Source organism: Triplophysa dalaica, chromosome 14 (genome assembly GCF_015846415.1).
Source record: "Triplophysa dalaica isolate WHDGS20190420 chromosome 14, ASM1584641v1, whole genome shotgun sequence".
Taxonomy (NCBI): Eukaryota; Metazoa; Chordata; class Actinopteri; order Cypriniformes; family Nemacheilidae; genus Triplophysa; species Triplophysa dalaica.
The window spans coordinates 18,991,177-19,013,938 of record NC_079555.1 but is presented as its reverse complement, the minus strand read 5'-3'; the positions used below and the strand labels follow the sequence as shown (position 1 = coordinate 19,013,938).

Genomic DNA, 22,762 nt, shown 5'->3' with positions numbered 1-22,762 from the left:
ACGAAACATGCTTTCTAGAGCAGTGTGTCCGTTTAGGCATACTTTAGAAACATGCAAAGGAGCCTGCGGTGTATGTAGATAGAAATTGCTCATTGGGAGCCTAAAAAAAACATAATGTTTCATTATGTATATTATATTATATTGCATTTCGGTCAACCGATCCTCCAATAAATTACACACTGGACCTTTATACAGAAATTAGGCAAAGTAAAACATTGTGTTTATTCCCTTTTATAATTTGTTTTCAAATTTATTTTATTTTCTGTTTTTTTTTTCTCACAATGTACAATGCAAATACAGTGCATATACACATAGAGCAAAGGGAACTGATGTTATCGTTCATGGCCAGTGGTAGGAGAGATTTCACCTATTATTACACTTGTCTCATTCCGGCCTCTAAAAATACCAGAGATCGCAAGTATGAGATTATAGACTTTGTCAGAAAAGATACTAAGTAAATGATTACATGCCTATGTGAGGCGCATGAAATCACTATTTGCTGGTTCAAGTTTCTAACACAAGCTAGGCATGGCCACTGGGGACACTTTCTCCAATGGGCAATTCACCCAAACATGGGAACATCCTTGTGGATTTTAATCGTTTTTTATTTTTTCCACAATGCTCAGTAAAGGGCTTTTAATTAAAATTCAGGAAAGCCAAGACGGCAAGAGTTATGGAACTGAAGAACAACCTTAAAGATCTAGACAGGAACATTAATTAATCAGACAGGCATTTTATACAAAGTAGGGAAATGGCTTTGCTTATATACTATCCTTAGGGCTTGCTTGATAGTGATTACTTGAACAATGAAAAGGAGAGAAATATCTCATTGACATACTGCCGTAATTGACCCCTGACCTCTAGTAAAAGAGCAATGAACAGAGAGTAGTTTAATTTTTGACTAGATTTGGCAGATCCCGAGAAACAAGTTTTATAGCCAATCTCTTGATCTCAGCTTGGATCATTTGGTTCATAACTGAACAAAAGCCTGTCGTGAGCCCAAAGCCCAGCTGCAAATTGTATGTAAAGAAGTTGCCTGACATTATCTTTGAAGTAGAATTAAAATAGAATATAAGAATATAACTTAAACTGAATGCATGAAAATACAGCTAATACCCTAAAAAAACACTCTAATGAGTCTTTTTTTGAGTTAAATGTTATATCACATTGCAATAATTTTGTTATTAAAATTCGCATTTTAACAGAACATAATATACACTCTCACACACACGTGTTAAACTCACACATCATCTTACTATCCGAAAGGTGGCACTGTTGAGTTTAGAAAAATGCCCCTTGCTGTTCTACTCAATAAACATTACTTGCTTTGTCTGTTATTCTTTAAAAAAACAGTTTTATTTATTTTAAAATGGCACTTGAAATGTACAAATTACTTAGTTGTTTTGTTTATTTTATTTTGTTGTTATTTAGGTTTGTCATGCCCTCTGATTAATCTATTAATATAGCCTACATCAATCATAAATAGTTACAGAGAGCTTATGTGATTTTTATTATGTTTTAAATTGTTCTTTAGAATTGTATTTGAACTATTTTCTTAAATGCAAAATATGTTAATTTTCTGACATACGAGCATACAATACATTATTTTAAAAGATCTTCAAAATGTTAATGCTAAAACGCATTACAAACACAAAATAGTACACCAACGAAGCAAAAACTTATTGAACTTAGTGAATTAAATGAATGAAAAGATACACAAAATAAAGGTGGGGAGAGGTAAACGTTGACAGTGAACATTAACTCTTTCCTCATAGTCATTCAAGTGACAGTCATCTGACCAGAAAAGTTTTACTTTCCGATTTACATTCTAATAAACATGAGATCCGGAACGTCTATTGGCTGGTTTCGCGTCCGACGTCACGGCGGCTGTAATACACCGTCGTGCTTTTAATCTCTAGTGTACCAAGTCGACTTTTAAAACTCTCTTCTGCTCGATCTGTGTGTACTTCCTCACCAATACATCCAGCTGTCAAGCCCCTATGCAGTCCGCTCTTCTGGAGTCACTAAAGTGTTATGTTTAAAACCCAAAGTTTCCTGCGCAGAAAGGAGACAGTGATCTGATGAGTGCACGCAGCGGACAGTGCCAACGAGAGCGCGTAATCTTGAGTTTGGAGCGCACCGAATACTTTTTTGTTCCTGTTTAAGGTGAAACATTTAAACATCACCAAGCTGGCTCACCCTCACCCGACCCAGCCTGTCCTGACAGCAACCCTTCAGCCTCACTGGAGAACGGTCAGCACCAAGAGGATGGCATCAGAGCTGGCACTGAGCGCCCCCGACCTGCCCACAAGTCCCCTGGCTATGGAATATGTTAATGACTTCGATCTGATGAAGTTTGAGGTGAAGAAGGAGCCACCGGAGCCCGATCGCAGCATCAGCCAGTGCAGCCGTCTAATCGCCGGGGGATCTCTGTCTTCCACCCCGATGAGTACGCCTTGCAGCTCGGTTCCCCCTTCCCCGAGCTTCTCGGAGCCCAGCCCGGGCTCCGGGAGCGAGCAGAAGGCGCACCTGGAGGATTTTTACTGGATGACCGGTTACCAACAACAGCTAAACCCGGAGACGCTGGGCTTTAGTCCCGAGGACGCGGTGGAGGCGCTGATCAGCAGCGGTCATCAGAGTTTCGACGGCTATGCGAGAGCTCAGCAATTCACCGGCGCAACCGGAGCAGGAGGCGCAGCGGCTGGGGAGGAGATGGGCTCCGCCGCCGCGGTGGTGTCCGCAGTCATTGCCGCCGCCGCAGCGCAGAACGGGGCACCTCATCACCACCATCTTCACCATCACCACCATAGTCACCAGCCGCACCAAACTACTGGGGTCCTGTCCGGCAACCCCGCTGCCCATCACCAGTATGCACACCTGGACGACCGCTTCTCCGACGACCAGTTGGTCAGCATGACCGTGCGGGAGTTGAACCGCCAGCTGCGAGGTGTCAGCAAAGAGGAGGTGATCCGTCTCAAACAGAAGAGGAGAACCTTGAAAAACAGAGGCTATGCGCAGTCGTGTCGCTTTAAGCGGGTCCAACAGAAGCACGTCCTGGAGGGCGAGAAGACCCAGCTCGTGCAGCAAGTGGACCACCTCAAGCAGGAGATTTCCAGACTGGTTCGCGAAAGAGACGCGTACAAAGAGAAGTACGAAAAGCTGGTGAGCAGCGGCTTTCGAGAAAACTCGTCGAGCAGCGACAACAACCCCTCATCTCCTGAGTTTTTCATGTGAGTTTTCATTACAAAAAGAGCTCGGGAATTTTTTTCTTTGTTTTGGGGGTCGTTGTATCAAGGCTGACAACATTTTTTTTCAATCCTTCAGTGTTTGGGGCTTGTTTTGCATCCAGACTGAACTTGTGAGTCTGGCTTGTGTGTGTTTTCCCCTTCATATGCATTCATATTTTATATTTTGATGTATATGCATATACACTCAAAATGTTGACCTTTACCCCCATTTTTGCCTTTTTTCCCATTATGCCATAAAATAATGTTTTCTTTTTCTTTTTGAGCCTTTTGGTTAACCAAAGTCAGAGGATTCTTCTCATTTCCCCCATGACCATCTCATGCCTTGGGCTTGCTTTTTTTGTGACTACATGAGAATCTACTTATTGCTATGTAAAAGGACATGTTATTTTAAGAACCTGCACGCTGGACATGTATGGTCGTCCTCCTTTATCCCCCTTCCTTTTTATGCGCTTAATCATGAACTTGAACTACTTGGAAATGAACTTCTATCAGCATGACATTCATACATTGCTTTCATTTCCCAATCACTTTCTTAACGGAATACGGAATAATGAAATGACAGGAGCATTATATCACTGTCCTACCCCATGAAAAGATTGAACCATACAGTTTTCATATAGCCTGTGCATTGTTGAGGGCCAACTTGGAAGCAATGTTTCGGGGGAGCTAACATGGACCTGGTTTCTATCCTCTCTCTGGAACTTAAACAGTGCAGTGCTGTTGCTAAAAGCGGTTTGTGCATTTATAATAAACTCTAGCATTTTGATGGAATGTTCCACATTTTGTTCGCCGTATGAGAACAGTTGAAAGTAGCTGTGTAGCCACATGTTGACACTTATAAATAAGAGTGACTTAGAGTTTCAATTTTGCCTGTTCATGGTCTTTCATATTGGTGAGGTTTGCATACAGCTGGATTTGTATAATTCAAAACTCTTTTTTAGCAGCATGTGCTTGCAATGAAAACAGCAGTTTGACAGATGTTCTAGCCTCATTTGCTATATTTTGAAACCAGAGTGTTCAACTAGAATATTAAGTCAACATGGAAAATCATGCATTTGGAAAATGATTGTCTCATATACATTTCTAACCATTTTGGAATGAGTTGCACTAAATGTAGCTTGTAGCAAATCATATACGTATTTGATAATGGAATCTATCCAGAACGCTAATTTAAAGAACACCCATCATGGCTTTGCTGAAACCTAAAGGATAAATTCTTATTAAGATATCTATATTGTCAAGCAGGACTCGATGATTTCTTTCTTTCTTTCTTTCTTTCTTTTTTTTCTATCAACAATACATTATTTACAAGGCAATAATATAGTAATCAATATAAAAATGTCTGGACATTGTTTATAGTCAGGGATTGATACCTTGTTTGTATAAATTCAGGATATATCATTCATCAATATTTTTTTAACTAAGGTAATTCAAACTTTTTCATATATATATTTTGCTGTGCAAAATTATTTCATCCACTAACCATATGTGATGTTCATATGTGCTTATTTTCATTTTCTACACATATATGATATGCAATAAAATGCAATTTGGTTCTCCTAAAGTCTTCTCTGGATGTGGTTTGTTAAAGTTTTGCATTATTCAGTGATCACATTTTCTAAAATTAAACGTAATTCTTGCTTAGATTTCACTTTAGATTCATGCACCCCATGCATTGCGTGTTTCAAAAATCCAGCACATAACACATTAAAAATAAACAAAACTAATTTCATATTTATAAAATATTTGTTAAACAGGCATTTGACTCAGATTAAAGCACCACTAATAAAGGAGAGCAGAATTTCCCTTTAATCTTAAATATCTTTTGGAAAAGACTACAGCAGAAACCAAAAGCACACAATTGTCTTTTTTATGGCACACAGTACTTGAACATTCCAAAGTTCAAATGTATGTCAATGTGATGGACTTCGCTTTAAGTATTGACTGAAGTTATAGCATCATAAGTGTCACCTTGTCTGCTTTTATTTGTTTTAGCAGTGACTCACAATAGGAATAACAGATTATGGAAGACAAAATGCGTGCTGAAGCACATGTTCTTACAAAATAATTTTGACTCTGCTGAACATCTGCTAAATTAAAATTGAGTTACAGCAAAGTCTTAAGTCGTTTTTGCTATTTAAAAAAAAACCAGTATGCACCTGAGATATACAAGTTCAGACCCAAAACAGTGCAACTACAGTGGTTCTATTCTGTTCTGACAGATTTAAGGTTTAAAAATAATGCTAATAAAAACATATCACACAAAAACATGACAAAATTGAAAACACCCTTTGACACATTGTGCATAAAAACTTCTTCTGTTGTTTTACAAAATGTAGAAATACAGCTTAATTTTCGACTTCGACTTTTTTGTTTTCTAGGCACAATGAACAAATGATTATAGTTTTATTTTGTTATCACTCAGCTCCTGGAGCCAAATGAGTGAATATACATATACATTCACGCTGTATGTGGTTTTGTTAAAGTATTTGGCTAAGAGGAGACTACAAATGAGAGAAGACATGGCGACAGAAAGCATATACTGTAGCTGCAGAGTTGAAATTATTTTGCTGATAATTAATTACTCAGAAAGGAGCCAGCTTTTGCCATGTAGAAATGATAAATCATGAACCTGTATTGCCACAGCTGTGCCTAGACTAGGCTTCTAGCATGCATGTAAAAAATCTCTTCTATCTTGAGATTGTGTGTATAGGGAAATGTTACTGTTATACTGAAGTTAGTGAAAATTTGACATTACAGTTTTTCTCATTTTGACATTATTTTCTCATTTTTCAAATTTGACATTACAGTTTTTCTGTGCATTTCTCACATCACTATTTACATTTGCACATCAGTTAATGCATTTCTCAAAACAATTAGTACAAACTGCAAAACATAGTTGATAACCTGCAAAAGCGTGTCACTTGCTCAAAATGGATAGCTCATTCCTAAAAAAGCAAGTATTCATGTCAATGAAAGTGTCAATGTCATCAAGATGAAAAGTCCTGACACCACTGTTTATGAACAAGATAGTCAAATGGCTTTGTCATGTTTTCATTATGACAGTTTACTCTGTAAAGGTTTTCCAATGCAAAAAAGTCCGATTTTGGTGTCACTTCCTGAAAATGCGTAAGACAGCACTATATACTATTTGCACAGACATTTGAAAACTACAGTAAAGTTAGACATTACTGTATTTAGTGAGGTATCTGAATACAGGACACTGAATATGTATGCTTCACAATTTTACTGCATATGCTCTTTGCAATTCTAATTTGTTCACAGCATTGTGCAAAAGAAAAAATACACCCTTATTTACAACAAACATTTATTCATTTGGCAAACACTTTTATCCAAAGCGACTTACAAGTAGGGTGCAGTGGGCAAACAAGGGTAAGGTGCCTTGCTCAAGGGCACTTCAGTCATTTCCTGGTGGCACTGGGAATTGAACCAGTGACCTTCTGGCTACGAGTCCAACTCTCTAACCACTAGACCACAACTGACCCCATAAACAGAAACTCCCTTTGGGTAGAGCTGTGCACAACTGTAAACAATATTGCAGTACATATTGGAACTGAACATACAACATACATAGTACTGCAAATTATTCATGCAAATTCAGACGTTCCTCTCTGTCTGGTCCCATAGTTTCATCTACATCACAGCGAATATCATCTTTTGCAATGCACAGGGAAAGTATCTCCTCGAGTGGCGAATCCACCCTCTGCAGGACTCTACTGTGATGTCATCACATGCTGCATCCATGGCCACTAGCAGGGCCATTTGGGTATGTGGATGCCGGTCATATATATTCCACCAGCATCCTATCATGTGCTGCAAACCACTGTCTAACAACATCTTAGTTGTGAAACCGCACATTATCACAAACAACAACATGCTTATTCAGATGGTCTCCAGTTAGACCCCTCTGATTTTCAGGGATTATGTCCCTGTAAAGAGTGTCTAAAAAAGTCAGCAGATGTTGTGTGTTGTATCGACCAAGACGTGGTATATGGGGGAGGACGCCATTTTCTGAGATGGCTGCACACATAGTAATATTCCCTCCTCGTTGGCCTGGGACATCAATGGTTGCTCTCTGTATTTTCAAAAAAATATATATTATCTCGACAACTAGTTCAACATTTTTGTATTTAATGACTCAAGCAACGAAATGAGGACTTTAAGTTTTACATGGAATGACTATTAAGCATTCACAAGTTTAGTTAATTTTGACTGACATGACATAAGAAAATGATAATGTTATAAAACAGCAGAGAGTTGTATGAAAGCAATTGATGCGTGTCCAAAATCATTTGCAATTTGTTGGAAGTAAGGAGAAACTGCTACTATGATGTGCACAAATGACTAAATGTTGTGGAGGTTGAACTAAATGTTGTGCAAATGTTAATAGTGATGCGAGAAATGCACCAAAGCGACTGAGAAAAACTGTAACTGAATTTGACCACACATATTTACACTCTGCATTAAATATGGCTGTATTTTAATTTATTGTTTATTTTGTAATATTATATTTTATGTAATTTGTAATTTTATCATAAATTTGTAGTTTGAAGTTTTGGAGAAATCTCATGACATTGCCAACCTCCCAAAGGTGTAAAAAAAGCTGTCTGTTATATAGTATTTATAAATAGTCTTTGTGTAATTCAGACTTTCACAATGATTAGTTGTGGTATGGTCCATATCTTTAAGAGCAGGTTTGTGTTTTGTGTGATGCACAAAGGATGTGTGGGGGTCAGTGAGCAAAGCCTTTTATAATCATTACACAGATCTTTGCCCTCATGGGATACTGTGTTTATTTCCTGTAAACACACCTTCACACACACACACACACACACACACACCTACACACACACACACACACAAGCATATATTATATACTCTTCCACCAGACATGCAGCTATTCTTCATCTGTCTTCTTCTGTAAATCAGCTAATATCAGATTTGCTCAACATATTTTTTCAGTACCCATTGAATTTATATGGATGGATGGATGGATGGATGGATGGATGGATGGATAGGTAGGTAGGTAGGTAGGTAGGTAGATAGCATAATTAGATAAAAATGTATTGAGTTACTCTTTAATATATACTGTTTTAATATCTCCTTATAGACTTGTAATTTTACACTCAATATATTTTAATAAAGCATCTGACTAAACAGTATCTACAACCAACCAGTATGTTTTTATAATTAGTCAATTTAATGTATATGCTTATACATATAGTGTGTTTATGATTTTTGAAAGTCTTGAATTTACCTGTGAGTATTTACAGTTTATTGTATTTATATTACTTATTGTAATGTTTTATCTACATTATATAGATATAAATCTATTTCTGTATGTTTTATTTTTTTTCTCTATCGTTTTATTTATTATATGTTTTCATCTTTTCCCTGAATAGAGACATAAAAATAGTATAGAAATAAGGAAATTGAAATCATACAAAAAGTATGTATTTACAAAAGGTAAATGTTTGATATTGCTTTTCGTGGATAAACAAACAAACAAGCCAATTGTTGGAAAAATTTAAATTTAACATACGTCTTTACAAAACATTTTTTTGTTGGTAAATTTGAAATACATAATTGTATAATGATTTATATTTAAGTTTGGAATTAACATTATATAAATTGCAAATAAACATTGTGTTGGTCCTTTTAGAAAAAACTTTAGGGCCATCATACATACCATCATACATAATTTATGAATTTTTCCACAGATTTGAGTTCTGCCTGTGTGACAAGAGTAAGACTTAATTTCCATAATGTCTGAATTATCAAAAATACTTATATGAATTGTTTGATTGGCAAATTTTTATGTGTAAATGTGTTATATGAAAATATAATAAATAGCAGCAACTTCATTTAGTTTGACATTCTCTCTCTTTTTCTTAGGTCTACCAGAAAGTTTCTTCATCTGTGACTGTGAGGAGCTGTGATCTTCCGGACCCTGGCCTAGAGGAGTGAGGTAAAACACCTCCTGTCACTCCTCTGGCTCTCATCTCTGATGCACTTCTCTTACACTATACACATACCACCCATGAAATTGCCTCAGATTCATCAGAATGTTTAAAAAGACAGGAAAAGCATTATTACCTACAAAGTATATGCATATTTACTATAGCTAAAATGTATAGAAAATTGAAATGCATGAAAAATTACATACATTTTAATATTTGTTAAGGTGTTATATATGGATATTTTTTGGTAAATATACACAATCAGAGAAAAGTTTGCACACACTTGACTAAGAAGCCAAAATTACAGAACATGACGAATTAGTGAAAAGGCGCTAATAGTAATGAACATATTTGCAGGTGATTTACTTATAAAGATGCACATTAAAAACAAATATCTCATTTCCATAATGACCAATGCAATTTACCAAGAGCAAATGCCAGTGAACACACGGGTGCAAATGTTTAGTAAATCATACTTTCATTTAAATACTCTCCTCCCATATATTTTGTGTCTCAAGAGAAACTCATACAAATTCATACGCAATGAGGTCAGCCGAAAAAAACACTCCTGTCCACGCCTTTACAGCACTAATTGTTCACTGCGTGTATTTAGTAATTCCTGAAAGTACTTTATTAATGCCAAAAGAAGCATTTGCGCTGTGGTAAACTGTCAGTCTGGCACTAAATCTGTTTTTATCATTATTTAAAACATTTCTATTGTAAAGACCTATACCTCTACATTTTTATCTGGCATTGAACGGCAAAGGAAAACAAGTAGCTAGTTTTAATAGCAAATACAAGATTTATTTGTTGAGACCAGTGATACTAAGTGGTTCTCAAGGTATGGGGTGCACCAGCAGGAGAAGAAAACAATACAGCTGTGACAACTACCCTTCATACAAAAGTGAATATCGCATTGAACACTGCCAAAATTCGCAATAATTGCAGAATAGGTTCCCTTTTCATATATATTAGGTGTGTTAAGTTTCATACAGGCTGCGCAGACTGTTCAGCATATGACATAAAAGTAACACGTGATATAAAAGCAAATGCATCAGTCTTATTCAGAATCACTCTCGTGGTACATTGATGTTTACACTGTGCCACATGAAGTCGAACACACTGTACCGCTTATTATGATAAGCCAGGTGTCACAACATAAAATATGTTTTCAATGTCAAAAGGCATACCTACACCGGACAAGCACAGTGGTACTGTACGCAGCATATATATTCTGTACTGTACATATCATTTCTTGTTGAGTGAGGGCCACCAGATTTTTTATGGGTTAAAAGGGGGGCGTGACCAAAAAGCTTGAGAACCACCTTGCTAAGGCAATCTACGGTACGGTACAAATTACATTTTTATTTGATTTCAGCAAATTAATAAACAACACCATTTTTTTCATAATAGTTTTGTAAATATGATAGTTTGAATTCATCATACTATACCTGAATTACACATACACAGTGGACGCTTCCTGAAGTAATATATGAAACATTTTGCTTTGCACTGAAAGCAGCTTTAAATAGTATATTCACCTTCCTATGGGCTTAACTTTAAGTACAGGGGTGATGGGTTTGTGAGCCTAGCCTAGATGAAGCTCCAGGCTCAGTGTGAACTTGTGTAAGATTGTATAACCTCTCATTGAACAACCTCGTGCACCTAACCCATGGTTTGGTGTTGTGTGAGTTTGGCACTGTGAGTGACATTCAAATATTTGCTGGATCACAAGGGATTTTAGTGACTTTAAGTTCTGATCACTGCTGCCCAACCAAACATGATTCATTGAATAATATTTTGTGCCTTTTAAAGTGAGACAAAAGACAAAGAGATCTTGTGTCCTTTGCGTTTGTTTATAATGCAAAGTTTTGGAAAGCACACTTTCATTATTATTTGAAAACAATGAAATGAATAGATTTTGCTATAGAAGCTGAACATCTGAGCCAATTTAAAGCCGCTGTAAAAAAGCTTATATCTGAAAGTCATGGGCTGGCAGATAATGTATGTGCGTCAAGATGTTGCACAGTGGTGCACATAAGGAGGTCTATGCAGCATTTTGTGTCTCCAGTTTACTAACACTGTCAATAAAAATGATATAAATGATATCAATAAAAACGATATGAAGACCAACCCCCCCACAAAAAAATAAAAAGACACGAACACCTGTGCCCGCTATTAATTTTATGTTAATGTACCAAATTGCTACAAACCATTAAAGGGGCCTACTGTTAATGAAGTATATTACATTCCAGGGAAAAACAAACATCTTTTATGACTATTTGTATTCATAAATAGTGTTAATAATTGAACGTTGTTTAATTTTATTATTGTGAACAGAATTGAAGTGTTTATACCTTTCAGACCCATCAAACGACTTTGTGAAAACTATTTATTTGCAGATATGATTGTTTACCCTGTTCACATTTGAAATTCCCTTTCTGTCGAATCCAATGTCTATTTAGAATGTTCTTTTCTTCTTTCTCCCTTATGGTTTTCTCCCTTATCTGCATAATGAGTATGAGATGTTAATGTCATTCCGCCCTTCCCATTATGCTGTGCGTTCCCATCCCATTGTTTTTAAGTGGAGCACAGAATCAGGCTGGCAGGGCTCCAGCCTCACGTTCCCCCGCCAGGGAAAAGGGAGAAGGCGCTGTCGGAGATGACAAGGACAGATCAGCTTTCAATGAAGTGCTTTAAGTGCCGTTGTTTCCAGCTGCTGCCCTTTAGAAACGGCTGAGGAACATGCACTATTCTAGTCTATGACACTCCTGGTCAATGAGCCGTTACCTGCTCATGACACAGCTACAGCATGTCCCAAACTGACTTGCTGACTTTCTCCCAGTCAGTCAATGACTTAACAGACAGCTTGTCATATGAAGGCACCGCAATATTAAAAGACCTAGAACACAATTAATTGAAATCACTTGAAGTGAATGTTAAATTACTTTTTAGATTTTTTTTCTCAGCATAAATGGAATCATAAGATAAAAAAGACACTTTGTGTTATTATTTCAGCCACTCGATTAGACACATCTTTATTCTTTCCACAGTACTGAACACAAGTGGATGAAGGCATCTTAGTAGACAAATGATAGACAAACGTCGGATGTGCTTTAAAGCCTTCGTACACAGAGCCAAAATATATTACTCAGAGGTTGCTCAGAAGATTTTACGGAGTTCTCAGTTGTTTCTAAAGTTTTTTTTCTAATATTGCTTATTAGAAAAAATAGATTCAAATAAGGCAACAGCATAGATTGTGTGGCATGAATAAAGAAAATCTGATAATGGATAAACTTGCTAAGAAATTTAAACTTTTAGACTTTTGATAGGCTTTGAAATACCTGATCTCAGTCTGTGACATTGCTGAGATGTATTCCGAAACTCTCACATTTGTAAGACTTGTATAGGTCATTTTTCCAGCAGATGTTTTAAGGGGAACTTCTATGTACAGGCAGCATTTTTAGCTTTTGGGGCAAATAAAACAACACATTTGGTTAACCTACATAAACAGAAGCACACACTGGTGTGAGTGTGTGTATTAGTGTGTGTATTATAAGACCTAACAAGAGCTGAGATGATAGAGCTGGATAAAGTACGCGCAACTTGACAGGATTTTTCTACAACACTTCAAATGCTATTAGATTGTTAATGCATTTACATTTACATTTACATTTAAATTTAGTCATTTGGCAGACGCTTTTATCCAAAGCGACTTACAGTGCACTTATTACAGGGACAATCCTCCTGGAGCAACGTGGAGTAAAGTGTCTTGCTCAAGGACACACTGGTGGTGGATGCTGGGATCGAACTAGCAACCTTTGATTGTTAATGATAATCTTAAATCTACAATTTACCTTATTCGTAAGTTTATTTATTTTTTATTTAGCCTTGTTGTGCAAGCACTGTTGAGCTTGTGCAGAGGCAGCAGCTTTTGCCAGGGGAGAACTGGAATCCCCTGGTTGGGCCTGGGTTCTCCTGAGGTTTTTTTTCTCAATTGGAGTTTTGGGTTCCTCGCCACCGTTTGCATATTGTTTTGCACTTTTCGCCTCGCCGGGGGGGCTGCTTTAGAATTTAGAAGTTAGACATAATTAATATTGCATTTAAGAATTTATAGTCTGTTTAATATATGACCTGTGGTTCTCTATCCTATGTGTGCTTTCAGTGTGCGTGTGTGCGAGTGTGTTTGCGTGTGTGCATCTATGTCAATGTGTGTAAGTATGTATGCATATTGTGTGTGTGGAGCATTTGTATGTCTGTCTTTTGTTGTTTTCACCTTTTCTTGTTTTTACAGGTATATGCCTTTAGTTGTTTTTCTTGTAGTCAATATATCTCAGGTACAGCTGCTTTGTAACAATGAAAATTGTAAAAAGCGCTATATAAAAATAAAGTTGAGTTGAGTTGTATTAGTTTGTGCGTGTGCACACATATGTGTGTTGAAGAAAGTACACCCTACAGGCTTTCTGAACTTCTCTATCGCACGTGGTGATAGTTCAGACACCAGTGGGGGGACAGAAAGGACACAAAAACTGCTGATGAAGCAAGAAATAGCTGAATCCCTGGGAGTAGAGCGTGAACACACACACACATAGATACTGCTCGTGTCGGGTGTTGACTTCGGCCAGAGGGAGGGTGAGGTGAGGCATAGCTGGCAGTTGAGAGTTTTCTCGCTCTGGGGTGGTCAGACATGCTGATGGAGTGTTGTTTGGTAACGGTGGCCACACATCACACCCGGCATACTTCTGCATTTCTCCAACAACTCTGCCTCAGAAAAACACAGTCAAACTGGCAGCTTAACGGATTTCATTATTCGTGCAGTTGCATGCCGTCCCAGATCAGTTTTTGACTTCACTTATCAGCTAAACATTTATAATTTTACATTAAAATGCTGTCATTTTGTCTTTTTCTATAGGACACGTTGAAGCAATGGGTGTGAGAGCAAAATGGAGCTTACTTTAGTGAAATTTATACCAAACACATGTACAGTATATCAGTGCAAGGTGAAATTTGGTGATACTTTGATACTTTCAACTGGGGTGTACTGGGAAATCAGTTAAATCACATTTTTCTATCATCATTGTTAAATGCCAACTTTTGTTGAATTTGTGTCTTTTAGACACTATAAAATGCAATTTTCTTATGGTCATTAATTTTAAAGTGAAAGTGTCATTCATTTGAATTCTGATGCATTAACAGACGGTTTGTCAATTACCTATTTTTAAAGAACCCTTAATAGTGAAATTAGCAATTTTTACCTGATTGCAAAAATGGCAACATTCAGACTTCTGGGGGGTTAGGCTACACCTGCTCCAGTCGAAGGGAAACTGGAGACAGAGGCTGGGAGGTTAAATTTAGCCATTGCAGGCAGCAGATTCTGTATTTGGGCTTAACGGTTAAAAATATGGATATATGTACAGTCCTGGTAATAAAATCTTCACGATCATTCTTGACGATTTATTCTCAGTTTAGGTCATTAGTAACAAGATGGCTTTTTAGTCAGAGAACTGCAAACATTCACTTGTCTGTAAGTATGCACATCAGGGCCAAATTTTGTGGAGTACAAAGTTCTACACCAACACACAGATTTCCAGTGAGATCATGTTGCGTGCGCGTGTGTGTAGTGAAGCACACTAATTAATGCTGATTTAAGGAAATCAAGTTGTCTTTTAAACTGTGTCTTTATCACTGTGTAATTTAAACTGCGTCTTTTTATGTTATAACCATTTGCCTTTAGCTTTAGATAGAGAACATTTTGTGACATTTTTTGATTAAAACCAGGCATTAGGTAGACAATTAGTTCATGTTAAATGTTAAATGTTATATATTACTAAAAATAAATCCCCGAAATTGCTAGTGTGTGCGTGTGTTTGCTTGTGATTCATTATTTTATGTAGCAGTGTTGAGGTGCAGTTTGTCCTACTATGTTAATATTTGTAACAACTATTACATATGTCACGTCATATGTGTTCTATGTTAAAATGCATTTGGTCTATGTAAATGTGCTGATCAGCAGAATTTAATTAACATATTCAAGGAGAAGTTTCATCTCCGTTTCTCTCAGCATAGCCTGCGGTGGATCCTTTCCTCCCTACCCTGCACCTCACAAAATGGGCCTATTATTGTGTCTTTTTTAACTATAGCTGTTCTTAAGTGTAAATTTATCGAGAGCAGCTCACATAGAGTATTCTGTCCTTCTGTAAGGTACAGTATATTCTCAAATGCTACCTTTTGTTTGAGTGATTATTATGATCATGTCTATTTTATATGCAAAAAAAGTAATTGTGAGGCCATTATAGAGTACTCTTTTGCTTGCACGGTATACCACAATTACAGTGATACAGCCATAAACGTTCAACAGTGGGTTCGTCAGCCGCTTTGTGGCATGTGTTATAACATTGTGGTTAACCTTCTTTTAGAAAGATATATTCCATGAGCTCATTATTTGAAATTACATTTCAATAGATTATATGTGAACACACACACAACAAAAATATACACTTTACTGCATTGCATTGAAACGTAAATTTTAATTCCAGTACTGCATTGCAGTGTCAATTTCATGCAATCATGATATCTTTTTGTTTAAATTAAAACACTGTAAATACCATTGTCACACATATTCAACAACAATTTAAATAAATTTACTTCGGTAAAGTGTAAGTATTGGTAATTTTTCCTGTTAATTTTTTTGGTTGACTGTATTGCACTGCATTATACACATCAATGTATTTACTCACGAAATGTTAGAGCATCACGTCATATAATCTTAGTCTGCTTTCCTTATTTTGGAATACTGCAAGAAAAACACAGTAAATTGTCTCAATTCATATTAACAGTCAACCACCCAGCTAAAACGTTGTGACGACGTACCTGGACCGGACCATACTTGTTGCCACGACCAGAGGCGGAGCCAGAGGGGTGTCCTGGGTGTCAAACTTTATTGGGCAGTTAAATGATGATTGACATCTCATTTCACCACTTGCTGAAAAAGCGTCCGGTGCCGCGCGCAGCTTTCAAATTAATCAAGGACGAAAGTGATAGGAGTAACAGAAGAATAATGAAATTTCGCGGATGCACAGATAAGCTAAAATGTCAACCGCATCCGCTGCTTCAAATAAATTATCGACCCGCCACCCGACGGCACGTATAATTTTCTCTGATATAGATATCCGCACCCGACCCGAATCCGATCGTCACTTTAATTACTCAGTAAATTTTATAGCACTGTCTTTGTCTGTAAATGCTTAAATCTAATCTTTCGATTTAGCACATACATAATGTACCATATAAGAGGTACCAGTCTTATGGCTTTCATATACATACAGTGCCTCACAGCCGTTGCATATTACATACCCAGCACTTGATTCATCCTTGTTAACCACTTCGCTAAAACGCTCCGACACGGTACTTTTCTTTCCTACCTTTTGTTTTGTTTTTATTTCTCCCTTTTTAAATTTCTCTCGGATCTGTTTTGCCCCCATATCTGCTTTAAGAAATAGACCGTCCTCTACCGCCACCACGCGCGCATTTCTTTTAAATTACTGTAAATTAGCGCCTGCTTTAAAATGCATTTAAAGCAAATTCGTATTTTTTTAGAAATTTAGTTAATATTGTATATGATATCATCCACCCGCAATTAATCAGAATGTATTTTTTAATTAACCGACACACCCGTCCCGCGGATCATCCGCAGCGCCCGCGGATTTAACCGCCATCCGCGCATCACTTTACCACAATTACTCTCTATCATGGTCTATGGACCCCCTGAACTGCATTGGCCACCTCGAGGACACCCCATGTCAAAAACTCTAGCTCCGCCACTGGCCGCGACGTAGCATAATAACGTTCCAGCGACGTAACTTTGTGATTCCCATAATCGTCCTGACGACGCAACATTGGACGTTGTTGGGACATGGTGATTACCTCCTGAAAACATACCTGGAACGTACCATATTCGTCGCAGCGACATAACAAATAACGTTTCTGGGACGTGATGAGCATGTCCTAACGACAAAACCGTCACGTTGTTAAAATCTTTTTTATTTATTTTTATTTAAACACTTATCATCCCTCACAAAGAGGATTCAATTAATTTGTGATTTAATCTGTGCGTTAAAGATTACATTTTAAGCATAATTAGAGTAATTCTCTATGTTTTGGGTCCGTTCATTTAAAAGCGCCAAAACGATCTAAAATCACTCAAATATGTGTTTACTGTCACATGTAAAGAAAGAATATTAATAAACCTAAACCGCGAAAGTAAAATCAGGCAGTGAGGTAAAAAGAAATGACCGTTAACGTTTGATGAGAGCGCGCGGCTCCATGGGATTAATTCACGACGTTATTTGAGGACGTGGCTAGGTCGTTTCTTGTATATTAGTAAAAATGACCAGATTCATTAATCAAATAGCCAGTGTCCTTGTTATCTGAGGACCGGTACATCACGTCTCTACAACGTTACATGACTAGGACGTTTCTTGAACGTAAGCAACAATTCTAAGAAATGGAACGTTGCCAAGACTGCTTAGAACGTGGTCACAAAGTAATGTCACAGTGACCAAATGAAGACAAACTGAACGTACTGTTTTATTCAGTTACAAGGGCTCTGCACTATTCAATCCAGTAGAATAAAGCAGTGAAGATTGTGGTCCATTCAGAAATTACAGATTGTGTTCAAAAAAGGAATGCTGTTATGATATTGGGTTGTTTTATTTGAATGGAAGACACAAATGCATGGTTTCTAAAGAGAGAGAAAGAAATTCACTTACAGAAAGAATCTAAAGTCTAATGGTATTCTTAACATAACCATATCAAAATGTGAATGAGAGCGATAGCATATTTGTAATTAAATCATTTTGACAATATCTCGTTTGCATTTATATGTTATCAAATTTTATGAAATGATAATTACAAAGAGCATATGTGTGCATTGTTATTGAATTTAGCATCATATATTTTACCTGATGTAAAAGTCAGACACATAGCACATAGACACTCACATACATACTGCAAACAATTAACCCAGACCTCGCATTTATTCATACCGCTGATGGTTGTGCACAAGGCTGTCAGACCTCATAAATGGCTTTCATCTGCTGTTTAATGCGTAAGTGCACCTTACTTAAAGCCCACATTTAATGTTTCCAGCACAACCATATCCATTTTTAATAACTACCAACAGGTAATGGCCACTCAAATCAAAATTTGAGTGAGCATAAAATGCTTAGGATTTACTATTACTGAATTACTTCATTGTAATGAAGGTTACTCCATACCCATTACTCATATTGAGTACTACTGTATCATTTATAATGACATGTGTTACTCAGTTCCCATATGGGACGTTTTTCCTAAAATTAAATGTAAGACTCTACAAGACTTAATGTGGTCAGATTTTTTCAAAGCTTTGTTTATTATTTCATCAAAATATTTTAATCTTTCCACCAAAAGTTTTATAATTTTAAAGGGATAGTTCACCCGAAAATGAAATTTTGTCCTAATTTACTTCTCCTCTTGTCAATGTACACCTGTATGACTTTCCCTTTCTTCTGCAGAACACAAAAGAAGATATTTTGAAGAAAGTTGGTTACCGAACAGTGCTTGCACCCATTCACTTCTATTGTATGGACACAACACCAATGGGAGTGAATGGGTGCCGGTTAGCAACATTCTTCGCAATATCTTCATTTGTGTTCAGCTTAAGAAAGTAAGTCTTGCATGTTTGAAATGACAAGAGGATGGGTAAATGATAACAGTATTTTAATTTTTGGGCGAATTATCCCTTTAAGAAGAATGAATGTGCCCCAGTACCTATTTGCAGTAAGGGAATGCAAGCTAGACCCATAACCTACTATAGAAATCACTAAGCAGCACCCCAGAACATCTTGGCATCAAATTTTTCTGTTCACAATTTTACTGTAAGAAATGTAGTTGTGTCTCCCTGTCCCAGAATTGTGTGCTTTTCACATATACATGTCGTGAATTGTGGTTGTTTTTTTCCATTTCCCAACTCAAAAAAGTGAGCAGTAGAGTGGTTGGAGTCTGAGTGTCTGCCTCAAGTTTTAAGGCCAGACAAAACTAGTGTTTACAAGGCTCAGTGGCTCTTTACTGTTAAATGACTGGTATGTGTGTATGTGCGTATGCTGGTAAGATGAAGGGAGGACAAATAATATCTTGGCCTTCTCTTTCCAACTATCTTTTCATAGCAATAGTTTGCCAGCCAAAAAAATGTTCTTTCCATGTTTAATTATAGGATATCCCCCATGTCACCCATCTAAAAAGCCATTAGTTGAGAAATTCATGTCAAGTTTTTCTTTTAGCAGGACAGGGCATATGTTTGCACAGTGAGACAGAGCCCCTCACTCCATACTTTTCATTGGCTTGTTGTCTGTGTATGTCGGTTAGCCACACTGTGGAGTCATGCAACCAGTGTAAGTTCTGATACTGTCTCTGGTATTTAATAGCTCTTTTGTGCTTTCTCTGGGTCACGAACCCAGCAGGGTTTGTTGAGGAGGCTTAACTGTGAATGAAATAGGATGTGCTTCAAACATCCCCAAACTTACAAACCTACTCTTTTGGTGTTCTAAAAGGGCCGACTCAAATATAGAGGAGAACAATGTAAGTGATCGCTTCCAACTTTATAGTACTGGTTATTTGGGTATCTGTGACATAAATAAAGAAACGATGTGTTTAAAACTCCATTAGAGTAGCTGTGTGTGTGAATTAAACCAACTTTGGGCAGCTTTAACAGTCACAAATACACAACAAAAATTGGTTCTTCATAAGGTTCTTCGATGACACGGAAGAACCTTTTGGGACCATAAAGAACCTTTAACATCTTTCTGTTTCATAAACGGTTCTTTGTGGTGGAAAAAATGTTATTCAGATTAAAAAAAAGGAAGAAAGAGATGAATAGAGATGAAATATCATAAATCATTTTAAAAACTTCAGTTTGGTAGTCCATTGTAGTCCACCAGTTTGGTTTTTCTTCCAACCTCGCAATTTCTATATTACATTCAAGTTACAAAGAAGTTATTTTAAGGGAAAAAAAGACCACTTTCAATATTAAGGTGGAGTAGGCTTTTTGGAAAATACTAACTTCAGCCATGAAGTAGAAAAATCATACAATTCCCTTCCCTGCAAATGTCAATCCAAGCCACGCCTCCTCCAATACACTTGAGCATGCACAGACCAGAAGCAATTGCATCGGTTTTAATACATCATGTTTCATTCACCGGTGTGAAAACATTACATTACAAAGTGAACAATATTACTACAATAACAAAAATATATAGCTATTTTAAAACGGGATTAGATGCAGCAAGTTTTGGTTATGCTGCTTTGTCAGTTACAAAAATCAACTCCTGCCTTGGAGTCTCCTATATTTCTCCATTTAGACTCTAATGATGTCGTTGGCTCTAATCGGTTAAATGGTGGTTTTAATTGGAGACAAATAAAACCGAATGACATTTAGAAACCAATCAAGTTTAATGTAAACTTCGTACCTCCTTTATCTCTGACTGGAGTGGACATGTTTGCATCCATCCTTAGTATTGACGTTGGTTACAGAAAGGCCAACAATATCCCATCCAGCACTATAAACTCTTGTTGATGGTGTGTTCATTGCACACATGTGTGTGTTAGCAAGCACCGATTAGTTGCTGCCAAAAAGTTTCCTACCTGAGCATTCAGTTATTTGATATTCGTGTTCGTGTTCCTGTCCCTGTTTGAATTACGTTAGATGAAATTGAGGAGTCTATTCCATCGATTCCAACAGTGGGAGTCGGGAATCGGAGTCGACTAATAAAAAAACGGAATAGAAAACCCCAAGTTCGAAGATTCAGTTCTCTAAACCCCTCCCTTCCACGAACCCACTGTGCTCTGACTGATCGGCCACCCCAATCAGTTGTGATTGGTCTTTCTGCAAACACTAGACTTTTAACTACATTTCATTTCTGTAACTAACTCAAAGAAGACGATTTGTACAGAGATACTGTATAGTTACAAAATGGCATTGATTTGTGTTATTAAGATAATGGCACTTATGTTAACGATCAGAGCCACAGCTAAACAGTAAACACAGCACAGTAAAACAATGTTAATGCATTGATTACACGACTGACTGATGAAACATTACAGTTTGTCTATACTAATCTTTTCACATCCTTTATTAGCCTATTCTTCATAACTGTGAATTAGTAGTTTTCTGCAAAATTGGCCCCTTTGAAACCAAATATACCATTCTTGTGAAACATGCAGAGTGGTGGTGGTGATTTATGAAATCTAAGTCCTCAGGTGCCATATTTTATCTTTCAGAACCCAGAAACAGGCAACATCATAACGTCAGGCAATTGGTCTGTGGATGCGTCACTAAGAGTGCATTAATGTCATTGTTGTGCTTAAGGGGACACAACACAATTAAAGTGTCGTCTGGGATAAAGAGATTACCACTAATATATAATACTTATTTCACAGACCTTTAAATTTGCTTCATCACACATTCATATTTCACCAGGAGCCGTGTGGATTACTTTTATGTTTCTTTATCTGCTTTTTGAACTTTCAATAACTAAGGAGTTGATGGCCTCAGATAAGTAAATTAACAACACTTGTTCATTTTTACGGGAACCAACTGCTCTCTATGAACACGCAAAAAACAACCACTGTATTTTAATGAATGACTGTGCTGACCATAGTTACGTGTTAACATCATTTTGTTTGCTGGATATAATGTAGTAAAAAAATCTTAAATTGTATTTAACTCGCAAAATAACAATTTGATGTTTAATATTTGCATATGAGCTTGGTCATACTTCATGTGATTAGCTGCTGCTACAGTAGATGTCATTTGGTTCACTTGAAAAACTTGTGCAAGCAGATACATTTTCACCAGTAAATTGTGGCTGGTGTGACAAGTCAAAGTGTATCAGAATGCAAAAATTGAATGTAAAATCACCAAAAACAAAAAAAGGTGAGGTTTCCCACACACCCACCAACAGGGCTTTAAATTGCATGTGTGTCACCTTTTCACCTCTTCCGAGTTTGCAAGTCTAGTCTTATATCCAAGTAATGATGACAGACACTGTTTAAAAAGTATATAATTTCATTGTTTTCTTGCAATGACTAATTGTTTCGTTACACAAGTCCCTTATTCATCGGCTGGTGTCATGAAGAGCCTTTTGAAGCTACGATGAAACTAAAATTTGGACCTTAACCAACAGCTTCCCGTTGAAGTATTACTTATATGGATAATAAGCCTGGAAAGCTTGCCTCATATGCTTCAATTTGTTTTTCGACAGAATTATTAAAGACACAGACCGCTTAAACGACGTGTGGGTGAGTTTATTATCATAATTTTTTATTTTAAAGTGAACTATTCCTTAAACAGCAATAAGACCGTTCGTTGGTGCACATGCAAGGGCTGTTTCAGAAAGAAGACTGTTACAGTATTCATGTATTCTTCACAGAGAAGGCAATCCCCATATTAACTTTTTAAATACTGAAATGTAAGTTGCTAGAAAATAATGCCACTTA

The 22,762-nt window shown here is 37.0% G+C and overlaps 1 protein-coding gene across 7 annotated transcripts in view; it reads left to right on the top strand.

Moving 5' to 3' along the window:
• The first annotated feature begins 274 nt into the window (after positions 1-274).
• mafa (MAF bZIP transcription factor a) overlaps positions 275-22,762 on the top strand; it is a 200,286-nt gene continuing 177,798 nt past the window's right edge. For 6 of the 7 annotated variants that reach the window (XR_008908782.1, XM_056765577.1, XM_056765578.1 and 3 more), the window contains exons 1-2: positions 275-3,230; positions 9,165-9,237. Coding sequence is in view for 5 of the 7 variants with exons in the window: in XM_056765577.1 (XP_056621555.1) it covers positions 2,269-3,230; positions 9,165-9,192 (990 nt within the window). In the remaining 2 variants the exon portion in view is untranslated. Of the gene's footprint in view, positions 3,231-9,164; positions 9,238-22,527; positions 22,565-22,762 lie in introns of all 7 variants that reach the window. The other variant, XR_008908783.1, reaches the window with a different exon arrangement.